Genomic DNA, 20521 nt, shown 5'->3' with positions numbered 1-20521 from the left:
GGGAGAGGCCACAGCAGTGAGAGGCCCGCGTACCTAAAAAAAAAAAAAAAAAAAACCCTGACTCAGTTGGCATCTGTGTGCTGGTTGCTTTTCTGAGAGATTTTGTGCCTGCCTGCTGTTCTGGGCCACATCAGCCGCATTACAGCAGATTCCGTGCCTCAGGTTTGGGGGCTATGGTGACGCAGAGCTTTAGTCCAGGGTTATTTTTACAACTTAAAGCTATGCAAACAGCTCAGACTCATTTGTTTCTTGGGTAGCAGGAGACTGAGTTTTTGGTTTTTTTTTTTTTTTTTTTAACAGAAACAGCTAGCAGTTTTCCCCCCATGATTCTGTATAAATAAAATACTTTCTCAAGGTAAGACCTTACATGGCAAGTTTTTAGTTTAGATAGAATCATGTTTAGCCCACAAGTTATCCCCAAAGTAACTCCTGTAAACTCAGCCATGAGGGAAGGTAAGACCTTTAACCACACACTCCTATCAGATGTGCATGTGAAAGGAGGTGAGTTTTAACCCAGACACTTGACTCCTCCTGGGAGAGGAGGAGGCTCCATAAGGGTGAGCGCTTCTGGGGGGATGAAGTGGTCAACAAAATGAATGGGTTACCATCTCCGCTGTCGACAGCCTAACATTCTTGCGGGCGTGCTCTGGAAAACATCCTTCGTGTTCTGTTTTTCATCTCAGATTAAAAAGGTGGCCATATACTTGTGCCGTAATAACACCATTCAAACCATGGAGGAGCTTCTGTTTGAGCTACAGCAGACGGAGCCGGTGAACCCCATCGTCCAGCACTGTGACAACCCGCCCTTTTACCGCTTCGCGGCCAGCAGCAAGGCCTCGGCAGCAGCCTCCGGTAGGGGACAGGCAGCTGGGTAGACACCTTGTCGTGGAGCTCTGGATTTACCTTTATGTAGAGCATTGAAAGGATATGAGTGTGTGTTTGTTACTTTCTCTTATTCCTACATATGCACTCATTTAAAAGATGGCTTAAGGGTAGCTGAGACTCTTAGGGCCTTGTCTGATTAATGAAATGATTCTGTAAGAATAACCAATAGTCGGGAGCCAGGGACTCATATGCGCAGAGCTTCTTGCTTTGGGCTGAGCTTAGAGTGGACACTAGTCATTTAGGTATCTCATTTCTGGACCTTCCTTCTCGTATCGATGGAATTCTCTTGGCTAATATTCTCCCAGGGTTTACTAAAATGCCCCCTGACCAGTGTTATCACTTTCGATAAATTGGTCTCTGAGCATCGTTTTATGAAATATATACCACCCTCCTCAAATTCCTTGATGCTTTCTTCCTTTCAATTCACCTAACACTGTAACTACCTTCAAACCTCTCTCCTCCTCTGGTCTCTTCTGCCCTCCGTGTGTTCGCGTCCTGCTGCCAGAGCAGTATTCTTGCAAAGAAGCAGTGGCCTAGGGATCAGAAGCTCTAGGAACTTGGAAATGCTTCACTAACGTTCATTTATTAACTCCTGGACCCAGAAATGCTAAAGGAGCTAACAGCAGGGCTGGCCACTATAAATAAGCCTGTTACCTAAGCAGCCAGGAAGAAAGGGATTCAAGAATGTTGTAGCCTCGCTTTATGAGAGAGTTGAGGAATTTGGTCTGACCGTAGCAGATGTCTGGGATTCTCCATTGCAGTGGGGCAGGCTTGGAAGGTTGTTTAGAATGTCTGAGATTCTGCAGAAGATGTAAGGAATCTCACAAACAGATTTTACAGGAAATCCTTTCCTGGAATTACTTGAGACTTGAGCTTGACCCCAGCGCAGGTATTTCTTTCTAAGTGTTGCTCTTTAATCCCATCTACAGGAACCACCTCCAGCAGCAACACAGTGGTTGCTGGCCAGGACGGTTTCCCAGACGCTGAGGAAAGCAAGATATTGAAAGAATCTGATGAGAGGTTGGTGCACAAATTTGGTTTAACATCCAGCTTAACTTTCAGCAATTGTCTATACAAAGCATTAGCAAAATTTGTGGGGCTTCGTAAATTTTACACACACACACACGCACACACGCACGCACGCACGCACGCATCCTTCTTTGTTTTTTAGAAACACAGATTGACTTTCAGACTCCACTCTGTATATCCCTAAAGATAACAATTTCCTGCTGAGCAATGCGAGAGGAGAGAAAGATTAAGAGAGGTGTTGTTCTGGTGGCTGAAGCCTACTTACCCCAGGGCTTAAGAAAAGCCACAAGTTGTTCTGCTAGTGGGCACAGACCATCTGGAGATAGAGGGAATTTCCACGTGAAATGTTCAAATCTGGGTCTTGAGTAATTTCTTAGAGACAGAGTAGTTATCTCGGGGTGAATTCTGTGAAACGTCACCATTGTTCTTTTACCTGTACTCTGTCACATCTGGGTTAACCAAGAACACTGTCTAAAAGAAGTCTCAATCCCCTTCCTGTTAGCTCTTTGATGGTAATGTTTCTCTTGTTCGTATTTCTGCCTCCACGTTGTCTAGGAGCTACCCATAAATAAGCAAAATCTAGATCACCATTTCCTGCAGTTGGTTGTGAAGAGCAGAGAGACAAACCAAGAGAGATAACAGGACTGAAATTTGAAAATTAAAATGAGAATGATCCTCATGGTGTTGAAAACTCCTTAGGTTGAGTATTTTCTAGTGAAAAATAATGGGGAGCCCTTTCACTTAAGAAATTAATAACAAGGATGAGATATTCACAAATTCATACTGGAGAAAATTTAGTGGATCAAATAATGAAGATAATTCATTTAGCCTAAAAAGCCCCTAGATGCTTCGTGACCATCCTCAGGATTTCACCCTGTACACGAGAATACATCAGGGGCTACAGGTGGAGGATTACCTGACATGGGGCTGGAGTTCTGAAAGTTCTTTCTCTAATTGAGGCATTTATCAGATTCCTCGACACGCTGATTACTGGCCTGCACTGCCTTTAGGCAGATGCTTATCCTGTGAGCTTGCCTTCAGATCAAATGCTCTAACTCAGTAGGTCATGATTTATAGACCTTTTCCTTTACAGTTCTCTAATAAAGGCCTTTCTTGCTCAGAAATGGATAATTTTCATACTCTATGCATCAATGACAGTACAAGATTATTAATTAACGTGTTACTTTTTCATCTATATTTGCCAGTACCTTCTTTGGAAAACTCCCTCATGGTAAAAAAAAAAAAAAAAAATTCTCTAAAGATATTTCTACTTTCTGGTGGGAGTGTAACATTCTTATCATTTAATGTGTAGTCTGAAGTTTTCATCTTAATTGTATTAAGGGTAGAAAGGTGATACATTTCCATACATTAACATCTCGTTACAAAGGCCCCTTTAGGACCAGAGTTCTGAGTGTCCTGCCTAAATTTTTAGTGGTAGCCTTTAAAATGAAGAAGCCAGAGAATATCTGTACTAGGCTTTCTTGTTTATCTCTTGCTTTCCTGCTCTATCACCACATCTCTGTTGGCCATTACAAAGCCTGATGCTACCCACATTTTTACATATGTGTGCACATCTGTTATTTCATACTGACTATATCTGTTTATCTACCTATAGGTAGGTTAACTGGTCATATTTATATATATGATCACACCTATATGAATGTTCTATCACAAAGGATACTATCATTCCATTGACCCTATATTCCACCTATGCTATTTCTCTAATATAGTCTGTCTTTTCTTTGAAGGTAGACTGTGCCCTCAGCCTAAAGTATCCTTATTCTCTGCAATCTGCTTACCGCCTTCCTCCCTGTCATGCTGATGTATAGATACTTGTAAGCATACTTGTGTCTCAACCACTAGATTTTCATTCTTAGAAAACAGATTGTGTAGCTCTTATACATATTTCTATCCTCAGTGATTACCTTACTATGCTGCACATAGTAATCATTTCTTAAAATGTTTATTCAGTATGTGAATGAAAATTGGAGAAACATCACAGCCCCAGAGGTGGATAAGCTATCCAAACACCCTCCAGCCCCCCTTTCTCCCTCCCTCTTACTAACCCCATTACACAAGACAGTTGTTTACTCTGTTCTTTACATCCTTCTAGACAAAGAGCCTACAGAGATAATCTTGGTCACAAATACCAATGACCTGGCTGCTGTGTGACACAATTCCTGGGGGTACCAGTCACCAGAATGCATTGTTGGGCTCCAGGGGGCACCATGGAGTTGTGCAAAGCGGCAGCCCTGATGCCATGTCCTTTACAACTAGTTAATCGTTCTTAGATATAATTCAGAAATATTTAATAATACCATACCTACTGACATAAAGTTTAGATAACTTATAGTTAAACCAGGGTAAAAGAATGAGTCAAGCTAAAAGGAAAGTAAGATAGTTATGTCAAAAGTCCTAAAGAGAACTACTAAAAGTTAATATTAACCTAACATTGAGTTCCTCAATAGTCAAAGTAAGAAAAGAAAAATAGAGCAAATTTTGTAACTTTCAGTACATCAAAAAGTAAACAAGCAAAAGCAATTCATCGGAAGCTACTAAATAAGTGTTCCTAAGCTCTAAGAAGTATTTATCATCTAGTTTTTAAAATGAAACAATAAAGTGAACACATATTTTTAATTAAAATAACAGTTGGTAAAATATGCAGAAACAAACCGTTTAAGTATTTTTAATACATCAACCATTGATAAAAGCCATGAAAGGATTGTTCATAAGGAACTAAAAGCAATAAACTTCAGCTATGTAAGTTTCTGGTGATCTGTGTTGATACAGGGGTAGAGATTAGTAACCCACAGAAAGTTGTGTAAGAATTAATTTGAGCAAAATCAGCAAGAGAAAATTTAGGGAAACACTTTGTGCTTCTCGTTTTCTCTTAGCAGAGCTATTTTTATGATAACATTTCTAAGACATGTACCTTTATATTAAAAGACTGTTCAGTCTACTTAGTCCTTGAAATTCCTCTAGGACCTAGACCCAAAATTATTTTCTTCAACCCAGGAAAGCAAATGAACACAGCAGATTTTAGTCTTGGGAATCAGTTTTTTACCTTTTCTTTTTGCCAAGTGTACACTTCCCTGCTCTGTGGTTTCAACCTTCTCTAGAATAAGGAGAATAGTCTGGAAGGGGCTTGCTCCTCCCCTTCATCTTGGCATCATAAACGCCTCCTAGCAATCCTTTAGATCTATCTCAAAAGGAAAAGAGAAGAATTGACATCCTTTCTATAATTCTTCCCTGCCTGGCCTTCCCAAGCACGATTGTAAAACCGACGTATATCACAATTCTTGAAGAGCTAGGAAGCCTGCAAAGCTCTCTGTCCTGTGGAAATCTCCAGATGTGGAATTCTTTCATCACCCTGTTTTTATTCCCTGTTGAATGATGTCTGGGCTCTGCATATGCTGTTTATATCTTTGCATTTATCAGCATAAATATGATTGTAGAACTTCTTCAGAAGGTAATAGGTTTGTCACTTTTCCAATTTCATAAGTACCAGTTAGACAATTACGTGGCCTGATTTATATGAAACTAAGCAGATGTCCTCCATCTTCTGTTTTATGGATTCACAAATTAATAGCCCAAAAGATAAGAGAATGAAGAATGTTTGAAATACAAAGTTACTGGGAGAAAGGTGGCTTGTCAGGACCAAAAAAAAAAAAAAAAGCTGCTGCAAATATCTACAGAGTGAATAAAACCACAGGCTTTATACTCAATACATTTCTATATTCAGAAAATTCAAATCATCACTGCAGTGTTCTGAGGTTATACCCTGGGACGAGGTAGCATCTAATGGTACATCCAGTACATTTTCCTGAAATATCACTGTTTCTCCATACATTGATGAGGACAGCTATAGCTGTGTATTTTCTAGTGTTCCAGAGGGAAATAGAGTGTTGATCTGCTATCAGTTAGGATGGAACACCCAGTCGATAATGTAGACAAAACCCACTTTGTATCATTTTATGTAAAGTAAATATAGACGTACCGTTTCACCCACACTTACCCTCATCCACACCCTTGCCTGACCTTATAGCTCTTTAGATGGTAAAAATGCTATTGATTTGTAAGTTTTTGGTGCCCTAAAAAGGCATTCTAGAAATCCAAGGTAGAGGTATAATAATTAATACCTTATAGTTGGATGGCGACTTGGAGTTTTGGAAATTCTCACATCATTTCTTTTGATTCCCACAGCAGTCCCAACAAAAGATTGGGTGAAATAAATGGTGAGGTGTTATTATCATTCCTTTTTGGCAGGTGTGGAAACAGGGTCCCCAAGGAGGTAAAGGACTTGCTCAGGGTCACCAAGCTAGTGAGCGAGAGCTCAGCCTGAGATCGCGTCCCCCCCTTCTTGGAGGCAACACGGCAATAAAAGCATCCCTGTACTGCCACCTTCCTCGGCCTGACACTGGACAAGTTGCTTAGCCTCACTCGGCCTGTTTCCTCATTTGCAAAGTAAATGATGCTTATCTCAAAGTTGAGTGAGTGAGATTAAATGAGTTAATGTATGTGAAGTTATTATACTTCAACCTTTTTTTCTCTTTTGATTATTTCTTAAGCCACAAGAGAGACCAGACAGAAAGAGTCCCTCTGGTTATATCATGCCTCAACTAGCACCTTTTCCTAAAAACACTTTAAGGAAAACTTTAAAGCTGGTTAAGTCCAAAATTTGTTATGAAACTATTTTTGTTTCCAACTATTTCCAATTCTGTCTCCTTTCACTTATTCAATCATTCAGTAATTATTTCTTGAACACCTTCCATATGCCAGGTTACCATGTGAGTAAAGGATTCATGTTATTCAGTATGATGCCCATTTTATTTCCAAACAAATGTTATAATTTTCTAGTTTAACTCAAATATTAGTCTTGAAATGTTTCTTTTCAAGGTTTGAACTTGTGCTCCTGAGCAAGAGTGACCACTGGCCCTCTCAAGGACAAAAGGAATGTTTGGTGTACACTTTTTTTTTTTTTTTTTTGCGGTACGTGGGCCTCTCACTGCCGCGGCCTCTCCCATTGCGGAGCAACAGGCTCAGTGGCCATGGCTCACGGGCCCAGCCGCTCCGCGGCATGTGGGATCTTCCCGGACCGGGGCACGAACCCGTGTCCCCTGCATCGGCAGGCGGACTCTCAACCACTGCGCCACCACTTTTTACAGTATTCTTTTAGGAAAAGGATCATGAGAACTAACTGCCCCAAAATAGTATGTTTTTCTGTGTCACAGCACAAACCCACATGTCAGTATCTCACGACGGTTCTTGTATTTGAAGGTTCAGTAACGTCATTAGAGCCCATACCCGCCTGGAGTCGAGATACAGCAATAGCTCTGGAGGATCGTACGACGAGGATAAAAGTAAGTACCAACAGGCTGGGGCGGGGGGTCAGATGGAAGGCAAAGGGTTGGAGAATAGAAAATGAGTATTTTGATTAGTCTTGTTCTAACCACTGAAAAGGGGCCCATAAGTATTAAGTAACTACTGAATCCAACTATGTAGATGGGCAAGTCAGCCTCTTAAAAGTAAAAAGAAGCCAAGCAGTGCATGAATCAAAGCTGTTAAAACTTCAAGCTACTACCTAAAGACATATTTTTGTATTCTTGGCCCTTTTCCTTGGTAATGCAGTTGGGGAAAGGCTAGTAAGAAATGGTCTCATGAGAAAACAAAGGTTTCCATTCAATTTATTGACCTGTCTTGGGAGTGGATTTAACCTTTAAGCCTTGTGAGTCAGCTCACCCAGGATAGATTTGTTTTCACATTGAATATCTCAACGGCACAGTCTCAGTGGCCAAGTGAAAACCTTGCCAGACTGGGAGATAAAATTATCACAGAAATTTCATTGTACCTTGGGACATTGGAAAAACCAAAAAGGTCAATGCATTCATTAATTTTGTTTAAGCCCTGGACAGGTTGTGTAGATACTCAGAAGGTGATGGGTATTACTTGTTCATAAGTTACAGAAATTCTGGAACCAAAGAACACTCCCAGAGACATTTAGGTATGCTAAGGAAATCGGTAAACTATCTGGTAGAACTTATTTGTCTATTTTGGTGGAAATCGTAATATGATATGTCATGAGTTAGGTTCATTTTGTAAGTCAGTGCACTGGGCCTTTGTAGTGGTTGTTTTGAGTTGTTTTGTTCTTATGGGAAATGTGCAGAGTGGGGTAAGAGCTTAGCAGTTCTAATGACACCACATTTCAGTTGCCCTTACTTTACTCCTTAATGCAGATATAGATAGGCAATTCTCCGCCATTCAAAATACCAATTGGAGGAATGTCTAAAATCCATATATACTGCCATACTTGGGTTACGTTTTAACTATGTCCCTATAAAACCTTTTTCTAGAAAGGTCAGTATGAGATTGGGGGGGAAAAACAAAAAAGCTATTTGCATTTTCCCTCCTTTCTGTGCCCCATCAAGGGGCTCTGCCATCCAGACACCAAACAGTTGAATCTAGGCAGGACCAGAGTTTATAGGTGAGGAGAGCAGTACTGGAGGAATGGAGTTGTTGGTTCAAGAAAAGTCATCGCTATGCAATATTTGGTGACACAGAATTTGAGGACAGAAAAACTGAATCATGAAAAGGTTAGGCAGTCAAATCCTGACTCCCCCAGAATGTGACGGGCATGATATAACAAAGCAAAGCACTCTGTGACTGTGGATTTTACATTAGGGATATTGTCGCACTTTGGCCAGTTGACTCCTTCAAAGTGTATCTCTTTGTTCTGGGTACGGGACCCAGAATTCGGTAGAAAACGCCGTAACACAGTAACAATCATTTTGAAAATACATCTTCAGAGCCCTCTGGTATTAAAACTTCATATTCCTTATGAATTTTAAAATGGTGAATTTCAGGGGATAATTATAACAAAGTAAGCTAATAGTTGTGTCGTTATATAAACTCAGATCACTGACTTTAGGGACAAAAAGAAAAAGTAATAGAAGTGTTTATAAAGGGCAGGAAAGACTACTGTGAATGCAGATAAGGTATAAAGAGTAGTCTAGTATTATCATTATGGCCTCTGTTTTACCCAGAAATGTTTATAAATTTGTCATACCAGCATAAACAGCATTTTAATGGGAAATTTTGGGTACAGAACTTGAATTTAATTGAGTCAGGTGTCAGTAATATTCTTCACAAGGTTACTAATATTAGCTAGGGAAATTGGAGTTCACAGAAAAGTAGTTTGGGTGCTGAGAGCTCAAATCTTCAATTCCTCATTGAAAGAGAAAATGGAATCAAGCTTCTCAAACAGATCCTCATAACAGAAAGTACATAAACTATATGCTAAGATCCTTTCCCAGGCATTCAAGTACTAGAACTTGACTTTGACTGTCTTGGATGAAGCAGTGTGTCTAATAAGGCACGCATACCCTCAGGACTTTGGTAACTGGGTCCTCCCAGATGCATGTTTGGTTCCAGCTACCCGATGATGGATAGAGTATGCCACGAGAGAAGCAAAGGTTAGCAGGCTCAATTCCAAAACCTTATGGCCAGGCGTCTGGTATATGTTAAGGGCAGTTACTTCCTCCCTGAATTCCTGAGGGTATCAGCAAGGGTGAGAAGAGTGAGAAGGGATCAGGAGAGACCTCGTGGCCCAGGGCTTCATGGTCTGGGTTACCCAAAAATAAGGATGATGTGTACCTCCTAAGTGTATTTTTTATTAAAAAACCATACCACCTTGAGTAAAATGGACAAGCAAACTGATTTAGACCCGGTCTATAAAGCAGTTTTCTACCAGCGTTATGTAAGCTTTTTTTTTTTTTTTTTTCAGAACTACTTAACATATCTGGATTATTTTCCAAGGCCATATGCTAATGTCTGTAACCCCACAATAAGGATACAGCTAGTTAAGATGGATAGCAGCTGAGTCCTAGCAGTTTAGGCCTAACTGTAGAAAATCAGTTTTAGGTCAGCTTCATCCCTCGCAGCACATTTTTGCTGACTGGATATATATCTGAGAACATCAGAAACGAAAAACAGCATGTCCTTTCCTAACAGAAATCTCACAAGTTTGGTGTTTTTTTTTTAATTCTTCGGTGTTCTCCCATTTCTGCTCCCCGTTCTAGTTGTGTAGAGTAACTAATTGTTTAGAAGTGCATTTTGCAACTAACTCACCTGGACAGCTATTCAAGGAGGTAGTTTGCCGAGAGTGAGGCACGCGGTAGGTAGTTTACCGAGTGGACTAAGCTGAGTGACTATTATACCTGCTTAAAATCTTTTCTGGGCTAAAAATGTGGCACATTCATGGCACAGAGTGACGGGTTTCTAGTTGCTCATTTGCTTGTGTGTTAGAAAGAGTCAGGAGTCACTTTCTGAGGTGACTCCTGGTCTTAACCCCTGGAGACTCCCTCAGCTCACATCCCAGGAGAAGTGGGCTGTGCTTGGTTCTAGTCCCTGTGTGGGTTTTGGAGCCTCAGTTTTCGCCATAGGAGGGCATCCCCTCCATCAGCTCTGCTAACTGTTAAGGCCAGCGTCCTGCACTGGACCAGTGGCATTGAATCAGCTACCTCTCACTACCTTCAAAAGCGCAACCAAGGGCTTCCCTGGTGGCGCAGTGGTTGAGAGTCCGCCTGCCGATGCGGGGAACACGGGTTCGTGCCCCGGTCTGGGAGGATCCCACATGCCGCGGAGCGGCTGGGCCCGTGAGCCATGGCCGCTGAGCCTGCGCGTCCGGAGCCTGTGCTCCACAACGGGAGAGGCCACAGCAGTGAGAGGCCTGCGTACCGCAAAACAAACAAACAAAAAAAACTATATTTTGGAGAAACTGCCTAACGATGTTATAAAAACATCCTTCCTCTTCATACACTAAAGTCTATCCCAGGATTAAGCCAGCTTGTCTGAAGCCGTATGCGTTGATCATATCACGTGGCCCCAAGTGCAGTGGCTTGTCTTGAATGCCACTGGCCTGGGTTGAGAGCAGTATAAAAAATAACTCCATGAAATTTGTTGCTGTGCTTACTTTAAAAATATTTTGTTGAGGAAGTTCATTAATTCATTCAAAATATATATGTACTGATCTCCTACGACGTGCCAGATACTGCTCTGTGTACTAGGAGCAAAATAGAGAAAGTCCCGCTCTCAGGGAGCTTGTGTTAGAGGCAGAGGAGGGGGAAGCCGTCAGCGCTGGGGAATCGGTGCCGCAGGGGAACTGAAGCAGAGAGAGGGAGAGAAAGTGATTGGGGATGGGGTGGATTTTAAATGGAGTGGTCACAGAAATCCTCTGCGATAAAGTGGTACTTGGGCAGAGACTTGCATGAAGTAAAGGAGTGAGCCATGCGGCCATCTGGGGAAGAACACTGCAGCTGGGGGGTGGACGGTAGGTGGACGGCGCCTGGCACGGTCACAGAACAGCAAGAGAGCCAGGGTGACTGGCGTGCAGTGAGCACAGGGGACAGCAGAAGGTGATAAGCCAAGAAACAGGAGAAAGATCTTGTCAGGCCTCAAAGGCCCTGATGGGGCTGCTGGATTTCGTTTTGAGTGTTAAGGGGAACTACTGGCCAGTGGTAAGGAGAGGAAGGGACTCTGAATGAACTTCTGTTTTAAAAGGAGGACTCTGCCTGCTCTGCAGAGAACAGACTATAGAGGGGCAAGGAGGGAAGCAGGGAGAGACGGTGGGAGCTTAGCCTAGGATAGTAGTGATGGAGGTGGTCGTATCCTAGATTTGTGATGAGGTAGAGCTCACTGAGTAATGTGGATGGTAACAAATTACTTAACCTTAGCGTCCCCTTGATAAAATAGGGATAATAGGTGCCCGTCATTGGGTTATTAATATGTGAGATGCATAGACCAGTACCTGGCATAAAGTAAGCACTCACTATGCTAGTTCAAACGTTGTTATTTTAATTATTACTGTCACCACCATCATATCATCATGATTAGAAGTTGGATATGAGGTGTAAGGGAGAAGTCAGGGAGGACTCCAAGGCTCCTGTCCTGAGCAAACTGGAAATAAGGAATCGCATTTTACTGAGATGGAGGAGATCAGAGAAAGAGCGAGTTGTCACAGTGATGGGAATTCACGTGATGTAATGTTTTTCTTTTTGTGTATCTATATTTTCATATTTTTAATCACTCTATAATGAATCACCATAAATTAGATATCCAAGAAACAAAGGAATGAAAGAAACTTAATCAAGTAATTCCAACCCATTTGATCATATAATTTCATGCTCACCAAATGGAATGGTTAGAGAGTTATTTTTACAAGCATGAATTTGTAAGTTTCTAAAAAGTCAAGTAGGGAAAATAAAAGCCTCCTCTCCCTGACACTAAAGCACGCTTGTGTTTCTCACTCTGTAGATGACCCAATTTCTCCCTATACTGGCTGGCTGTTGACTATTACAGAGACCAAACAGCCACAGCCCTTACCCATGCCTTGTACTGGAGGATGCTGGGCCCCCCTGGTGGACTACCTTCCAGAGACCATCACTCCCCGGGGGCCGCTCCATAGGTGAGTAGCATGTACAGGTAGAAGGAAATGATCACTTAACTTTGAATGGACTTTTCTTCCTATGAAAAGAGGGAAAGGTATTCCAGGTCCCATCAAATGAAATGACCTTTGAAATCAGAGGGAACCTGCTGACCTGATCTGCAGCTATCAGCATATTGGCAGAGTCTGGTCAGCCATTAACCAGGGTGCAAAGCTGCCTTGTAGCCCTCTGAATTTTTCCTTGATGTCACCTTGGTATGGGTATTTGTTCCGTTATGCTTTTTAGATTGTGAGCAGCTTGAAGAGAGAGCCCTTGTCTTCTGTTTCTCTTCATTCCTCAGCTCTTATTGCCTAGTAACTAGTAGAATCCCCATTATGTGAATTAGCTCAACTGAAGTTTCTTCTTCTCATAGAGCTCTGTGCTGTGTCAGAAGTTAAACTCCATTTCCCTGGAATAAGGGCCTTACATAATTCTTCAACAAGGTTTACAAGTTGGATGTAATTGTGACCTAATGATCTATCAGTGTGTTTTCATCCTCTTCAGAAGTTGCATTAATTTCATCATTTCATTGATTAGGTGCAATATTGCTGTCATTTTTATGACTGAGATGGTGGTGGATCACAGTGTAAGAGAAGACTGGGCTCTTCATCTCCCATTGCTACTCCATGCTGTCTTCTTAGGTAAGACTGGAACCAAGAGGAATTCTAGCCAATAGGGTCCAAAACCTACGGAAGTCACCCATAGAGCTTTCCTTTTACATGGACATCCTGCTTTTCCTCATTTCCAAAATATCTAGTCCTTCCGTTTTTCACTGTCTTTCTGTGACATCTCTAAAATTCTAGTTGATCAGTCATTGTTTAAAATTGTACTATCACTACAATGTAGAGCAGTACCTTGCCAGTGCTATTTCTATAAAGATATCCAAAACAGGTTGGGCCTCTTTGTGGGTCTTTGGTTCGACGTGATACATTTTAAGCCATGAGACACAGTCGATGCACAGAGAGAAAGAATGTAGAGTGTGGAGGGCCAAGCACTGAGATTTTAAAATACTCAAGTTGTAGAGCAAAAAAATGGGAAGAGGAACCAGCCAGGCAGGGAGACTCAAAAGTTCAGTTAGAGAGAGAGAGAGAGAAAATTAGAATCTTTCAGTAACAGGGAGATCCAGGGGAGAGAACATCTCAGGAAAGAGGAATGCTAAGCATGTCAGATGCTATGGAGAGGTCAAGAAAAGCCCGTCTATCAGTGCTTTATGAGAACATTTGATTTAAGGAATAAAACATTTTATTTTGCCTAGGACCAACTTCTTTACGTCGGTAACACAAACAATAACAAAGAAAACTAAACATTCTTTTAACATGTTCCTCCTGGGTATCTTGGAATCTTTACTATCCCTGGAATCTAAACGAGCTGAAGATTTGTTTATGCTAAGAGATTCCACCGTTTTCTTCCAGGTTTGGACCATTACCGGCCTGAAGTCTTTGAACACAGCAAAAAGTTGCTTCTTCACCTCTTGATCGCCCTCTCTTGCAACAGCAATTTCCATGCAATTGCTTCCGTACTCCTGCAGACTCGAGAGATGGGTGAAGCCAAGACTCTAACAGTGCAGCCAGCTTACCAACCCGAGTATCTCTACACAGGTAACAAAAGAAGGAGTGGCCGGGAACCTGAGACAGAGTCGCAAGTATGAGGATAACTCGAGGTGTCACTGGAGCCCACATTAACTTCTCGGGTGCTATTACCCACCCCCCAGCTTTCTAAGTGGTAAATGACAGGACTATAAGTATGCACCATTTCACTTGATGTGAACTTACCTCTCAGAATCTTTCTTCATTAGTAAATATTTTCCAATATACTTTCTACATTGTTATGATGATTGCTGTTTTCATTAAATATGTTCCTGTTGGTACACTGAAAATTAAAATGTCCATTGACCAAGGGCATGAGTCTAGAACACCCGTGGAGGAAGATGCAGAAAAAAGTGACCATCTCCATCACCTCAAGAGCAGGCGTCACCAAGGTGCCAGATGTTTCACTGTGTACCTTCTAGTTCCCTTGAAGGAATCTATTAAATGACTGACTTTTTTCTGGAAGGCACCGTTAGTGGAAGTCTATTAAAAATCATTGCTGTTTTGAAACCAAAAATTTCTTCTTAGAAATGAGGACAGAAAGCATTAGCCGACTCAAAGAAATGACCCCGTTGTGTCCAAGCTACTCATGAAAACTCTCCCAAAAGGGTTGACCAGCGGTTCTCATTGAGAACCAGAACATTTTAAAATATCTTAAAATGGTGATGAACTGACAGAGTTCTGGGGCTACTTTTCTTTACCTCGTTATTTTGTACATCGCATTGGCACTGGATATGGGCTGGCATTTCATAAGTCACCACGTACTTCTCTCATTACCTTGAAAAGGAAGGACCTTTTATGCACTCCTGTCCTGGGCCCTGTCCTGTCTTCTGACAGACGTTGCATATTTCTCTGGAAAACAAATCTGAAGTCACTAACTCTGATATGTAAGGACTTACTGATCTCAGTTTAAGCTCTTTATTTTGAACCAAGCTACACCTAATTGAAAGTAATCCATCAATAGCCTCTCAGAGACACAAAACTCTCTTTACTGTAGGCGATGCTTAAGTAAAAGATTCTGAAGACTGGCTGTTCTAGCTCCCCAAGGTAGGGATGTATTCCGTTAAGCACATGGCCTTAGAATGAGAAAATTGTAATCTCTGAATGCGTCAGTTTTGTATTCACTATACCACTGATGTGGCATAAAATGGTTTAGAGTGGGGATTTACAAAACCAAAGCGAACACGATATACCGTAGGCAAGACCTTGTAAGATGATTGAAGCTCTATATAGTACTCATGGACTAGGTGTACCAAAACTTTGAGAAGTGTCTTCTTTTTATAAACATTTGTTAAATATTTATTGAACACCCAGTTTCAACTACAGTTGCTTTCAAATCCATACTAAAAACCTATGTGATAAAAATTGTCTTCATCTTATTGTAATAGGCAACTGGGGTACAGGGAAGTTACATGACTCCCTGAGATTACACATTAAATGGCAGAGATAATACTCAGACCCAGGGCTTCTTACTCATAACTTAATATATCTGTCAGACACACCAGAACTATGTACTTTTTATAATTATTAAGTAGGAGAAAAGGAATGGTCGTGTGTATACATTTTCAAACCCACAACCTACCCAGAGATGTAGAATGCTACTTATACCATATTTATTTTGCCTACCTTGAGACATATTTTATTAAAATATATTAATATACACACAGTATTCACAATTCTGGGTACATTTACTCAAAACATTATGTATAATCTACTTATCGCTGGTTAGTGTTGATATCGTCAAAAATGGTATCATTTCACATATTTAAGTTGTCTATTACCCAAGAATAATTTACTAACAGCACAGTTAGGTGCACATGCTTAGAGGAACTATTCATCAGCCTGTGCACGTGTGTGAGAATGCACACGCAGACACACACACACGCTTCTTTTGTAGAAAGCGTCAATTAAAACACCAGAGTAGAAAATAGCAGATCGCCCTCTGTTACCAAATGCACTCTCATTTACACAGCAGTGCAATTAATCCGTAAGCAGGGAAAGAGTGTCAGTCTTATTTAATCATAGCCATAGCCAAAATGAAGCGTTTTTCCCCCCCAAAATTAAATAACTACACACTTCTTTATGCGCACCTCCTGACCTCATTAAGTGCCCGGCCTGCAAGTTCCACCTTGACCTTGTCTTCTGCCAGGTGGCTTTGACTTCCTGAGAGAGGACCAGTCCTCCCCGGTGCCAGACTCGGGGCTGAGCTCCAGTTCCACCTCCTCCAGTATCAGTCTGGGAGACAGCAGTGGGAACCTCCCGCAGATGACCCAAGAGGTTGAAGATGTGGACGCAGCTGCTGAAACAGACGAGAAGGCAAACAAGCTCATTGAGTTTCTGACCACCAGGTAATGAGGGGTCAGGAGATGGGCTGCTGTTTTCAGGTCAGTCTTTTGGAAAAGGGACATCACTTTAAAACCACAGATAGAAAAGCAAGCCTGGAGTTCTAGCAAAGTCTTCTTTCTTCTAAATTGTGTCTGCTGGAGTCTGTGTACAAGGCAGACACTGGTAGGCATTGTCACAGTTGAGAGGCAAGGCGATTTTGTGCATAAAGACCCTGCAGTAGGTGGAGGCGGGAGAAGTAGCTCCCAGAGGCGAGCGTGACTTTCACCATCTATTGGAGCTGCCAGGATCTGGGAGTTGAGACTTGGCAAAGAACATCACTCTGGAAAGCAAAGATATTAGCCACGGTCAACCCAGTGGCAGCTGCAGAGAGGACAGCTGTCTGCTCCTGTAGTCCAAGGAGTCATTTCTAAATGGAATTCAGAAACTAGAAACAGTAAGGATGCATGATAGGAAAGCGATCAAACTAATAATAAATCAAAATCGAGAAAAACTGCGAGCGATCCTGTTTTTTGCAGGTCTTCTGGCTCTTCTAAGGAACAATTTAACTTGGAAGGCTTCCAAATCTCTAGTCCCCTGAGGTCCAGTATTTGTATAAACGCATGCTTACCTGTGACCTGGGGCATGCTGACCTTCCGCAGTGAGTTAAGTCCTGGAAGTCTAGTCTATATAAATATTTGTTATCTAGTATCTCACATGATTTTTCTTTATTCAATTAATGCATCAAGTAAAGCAAAAAGTGAAGAGAGAGCATTTTTTTTTCGATTAATGGCTTAGAGTATTGTGTGCACTCAACTCTAGAATTTAACGTACAGGAAGCTCAGGGAGGGGCTGGTGGTGCCTCCATACTGGGTACCTCAGAGACCTGACCGCTTTGTGGAGAAGAAAGATACTGTCACCACTCACTGCTGTCAGTGTTGGGAAGGGTGTTCTCTAAAATTCTCACCCCTGGATCCGTCCCATTCTTACTGTAGAAAACCAAATAGACAACAGAGGTTGTATCTTCAAGTTGGTGCTACAGTATTTGGCAACCTAATGATGTGATCCTGATACAAGCATTATCTCTGCAGATCCTAAGACATAGAAATTGAGTCTGTGTCTAAATCTATATTTAACATATTATATCATTTTGTTTAACAAACACATAGCGCCTACTATGTGCTAAATAAACACTGTCCTGGTGAATTGAGAGGTTTTAATTTTGTGGGTAAAACATAAGAAAAAGTGTGTCTCCATCAATTCGCTAGTTCTGTTTTGAGTATGCTCTTACGCTTTAGAAGACTGAAATTTACCACCAAATTAATATGTAAAAATTTTTTAAATGTATGTGGTACCTTTGGAGTTAGAACTGTGTATATGGTTTTAAAAATGCAAAACGATAGTTACATTTTTGACATTTTGTGTGTTTTGTTGAAGGGCATATGGTCCACTTTGGTGCCATGAGGACATCACACCCAAAAATCAGAATTCAAAGAGTGCTGAACAGCTCACTAATTTTCTACGTCATGTTGTATCCGTGTTTAGAGATTCCAAATCAGGTACTTCATCCTGTTTCTCCAAATCCCACTTTCAGCATTTTTCTATAATGGAGCTCATTCTCCCCATATAATCACACACTGTGTATGTATTTGTGTGTGTGTGTGTGTGTGTGTGTGTGTGTAAAATCCTGCATTCGGAAGCAATAGCAAAGGAATAGTCGTAGAGGATATTGAAGCTTTTTCAGATGTGCCTCAGTGATAGTTAATGTCACATATACTGATACTTGCATTATGCTCCATCAAATAATTTCCCCAATGTCTCTGTTCTCCTTGCTTCATTTACCTTACTAGAATTAAACTGTGCCTATATTAATTTTATTTAAAGAAGGCCATGAGAGAGAAGTCGTAGTCACTGACTGTCAGACTCAACTGTGAAAACTGTCAGCCTTGCAAACTGTTTTTTTTTAAAAAAAGAATTTTGTGATAAAATGTTTTCGGCTTTAAAAGTATTTGCTGGGGGCTTCCCTGGTGGCGCAGTGGTTGCGAGTCCGCCTGCCGATGCAGGGGACGCAGGTTCGTGCCCTGGTCTGGGAGGATCCCACATGCCGCGGAGCGGCTGGGCCCGTGAGCCATGGCCGCTGGGCCTGCGCGTCCGGAGCCTGTGCTCCGCGGCGGGGGAGGCCACGGCAGTGAGAGGCCCACGTACCGCAAAAAAAAAAAAAAAAAAAAAAGTATTTGCTGGCAAGTCCTGTGCCAGTGACCACTCAACATTCTGAACACAGTCTGAGTCTAATTTAGACAGTAGTACCATCACAACATTTAAGCCCTTAGCTGCATTCCATTCAGATTCAGCTTGGCCTGGGCTGATGTGTGTGTGAAATTTAAATTTGGTTCCTCAGCACGCTACAGCAGCTATCCCTGCCTTTTTTCACACAGCAGGCTGGCCACAGTAGATAGGGCTCACCACCTCTCCCGGCTGCTCTGTTAATTAGCACATCTCACAGTTTGAAACATTCCAGATTCGCCACATCTCTTTCCATTATCAGAGGATACTTACTGAAAACCAAAAAATACTGTTAAACTGAAATGGGAAAGTTGTTCTAGGAATAGGATTGCCATTTCTTGTTTTGAGTTTCCCCTTTGGAATTTCTTTGAAATATTAAGACTGCTTTTATTGGTATTTCCCCCACTTAAACGTCACTTAATAGCCTAAAGGAAGAAATTTATGATGTGAACTCTTCATTTGTGGAACACTCTTGATTGTGTGAAGATACTAAAAATGAGAAAACGTATGAGTACCTTATATAGCATATTCTCAGACGGTATTTCAGGCTGCTTAGAATATTGTATGTCTTTTCACATCTTGCACGAGACACTTTTACCCACCTCAGTTTCCTTGTACATTGCTACTTTCTGCCTGTTTCCAATCCAGCACAATAAGATGTGTTCCTGGAAACACTTGTATTAGTCAGGGTAGCATAGCTGCTATAACAAATAACCCCCAAAGCTCAGAGACCTGACACAAGAGGCCGTTTCTGGACCACATAACAGTTCTATGTGGACATTTGGGAGACAGCCTTCCACCTGGTGCTTCAGGGACCCTCTGCCCTGTGGCCCTGTCATCCCCTAGGCTCGGAGGTCTCAGCCCTCTGTGTCCGTGGGGCAGGTGAAGGAAGAGAGTGTGTGGAGGATTGCTCGGGAGGAGTTTACATGCTAGCTTTGCATGTGACGTCCGGTGCTTCTTCCTACGTTCCACTGGCCAGAACTCAGGCACGAGGTCACGCCTGATTTCCAGGAAGGCTGGGAAATGTACAATCAGTGTGTAACAGGGAGTAAAGGAAACCTTTTTCTTTTCTCTGCCACCCATGAAATAGCTTTTCCCAAAGGACATCGTCTTAGTGGTGGTGGGACAGGGGAGGATTCTGCCATCCTACTAGTACAGTTCCAGCAGTATGATTTCAGTAAGCTTTTGTTCATTGCCAGGGGACCTAACCCCCATATATTAAATGGCTTACGTAGAAAAATATGTTTTGAAAAGCAAAATAAAGATGTAAAAAACTATCTTGAAACATCCATTCATATGGGTTTAATCCTGTATTTACTGCCCTGAATGTGTCTAAGTCCATTTTCCAGGACGCTTTGTTGACTCTGCAGGAACATTTTCTTATATGGTCTTACGTGTCTCTGGGGTGAGACAGCCAAGCAGCAGCTAACAACAGTAACACTGAATTATCCCTCCTGGTCTCATTCGTGAGACAATCGAATGTGCCACAGAGCCTCTAGACCACGGAGACAGCTCAAGTCGGTGTTTTCATCATGTCCTGTGACTCTCGTAACCTGATTTTCTCCCTGTAAAGAGGCACAGCAGGTGTAGGGGTTAGTGGCCCAGTATTCAGTCATGGACTTTCCCTTCTGCTTTCATTTCTGTCTGATCACATGGTTTCCTGAGGACTGAGATTACCTTCATGCTGGTGGAAGAACAAATATTCAGGCGAAAGTTTAAATGATGCCTGCCTTCTCTGCAGTGCCTACACCTCCATATCTGCATGTTTATGGACTCTTCTGAAGAGCAAAGACTTTGGCCGAGGCCTTGGCTATGCTTCGCTTTCCTCTGCATACACAAGTCCTCCAGAAACTTGTTTCTAACAAATTCTCGTATGAAAACAGGAGTGAAAGTATTCTGTGTAAAAAGTACAGAAGAACAATGTCAAACAGTAGCAGT

General features: G+C 41.8%; 1 protein-coding gene across 5 annotated transcripts in view; it reads left to right on the top strand.

Annotated features, from left to right (window-relative positions):
• FRY (FRY microtubule binding protein) overlaps positions 1 to 20521 on the top strand; it is a 323296-nt gene that overhangs the window by 248778 nt on the left and 53997 nt on the right. For all 5 annotated transcript variants that reach the window (XM_024755579.1, XM_024755578.1, XM_024755577.1 and 2 more), the window contains 8 exons: positions 684 to 852; positions 1815 to 1905; positions 7192 to 7274; positions 12223 to 12373; positions 12930 to 13033; positions 13805 to 13990; positions 16128 to 16326; positions 17738 to 17859. In XM_024755579.1, coding sequence (XP_024611347.1) covers positions 684 to 852; positions 1815 to 1905; positions 7192 to 7274; positions 12223 to 12373; positions 12930 to 13033; positions 13805 to 13990; positions 16128 to 16326; positions 17738 to 17859 — 1105 coding nt within the window. The remainder of the gene's footprint in view (positions 1 to 683; positions 853 to 1814; positions 1906 to 7191; positions 7275 to 12222; positions 12374 to 12929; positions 13034 to 13804; positions 13991 to 16127; positions 16327 to 17737; positions 17860 to 20521) is intronic.

Source organism: Neophocaena asiaeorientalis, unplaced genomic scaffold (assembly GCF_003031525.2).
Source record: "Neophocaena asiaeorientalis asiaeorientalis breed wild unplaced genomic scaffold, Neophocaena_asiaeorientalis_V1.1 scaffold59, whole genome shotgun sequence".
NCBI classification, from domain to species: domain Eukaryota; kingdom Metazoa; phylum Chordata; class Mammalia; order Artiodactyla; family Phocoenidae; genus Neophocaena; species Neophocaena asiaeorientalis.
The sequence above is the reverse complement of the archived record's forward strand: the minus strand, read 5'-3'. Positions and strand labels throughout refer to the sequence as shown.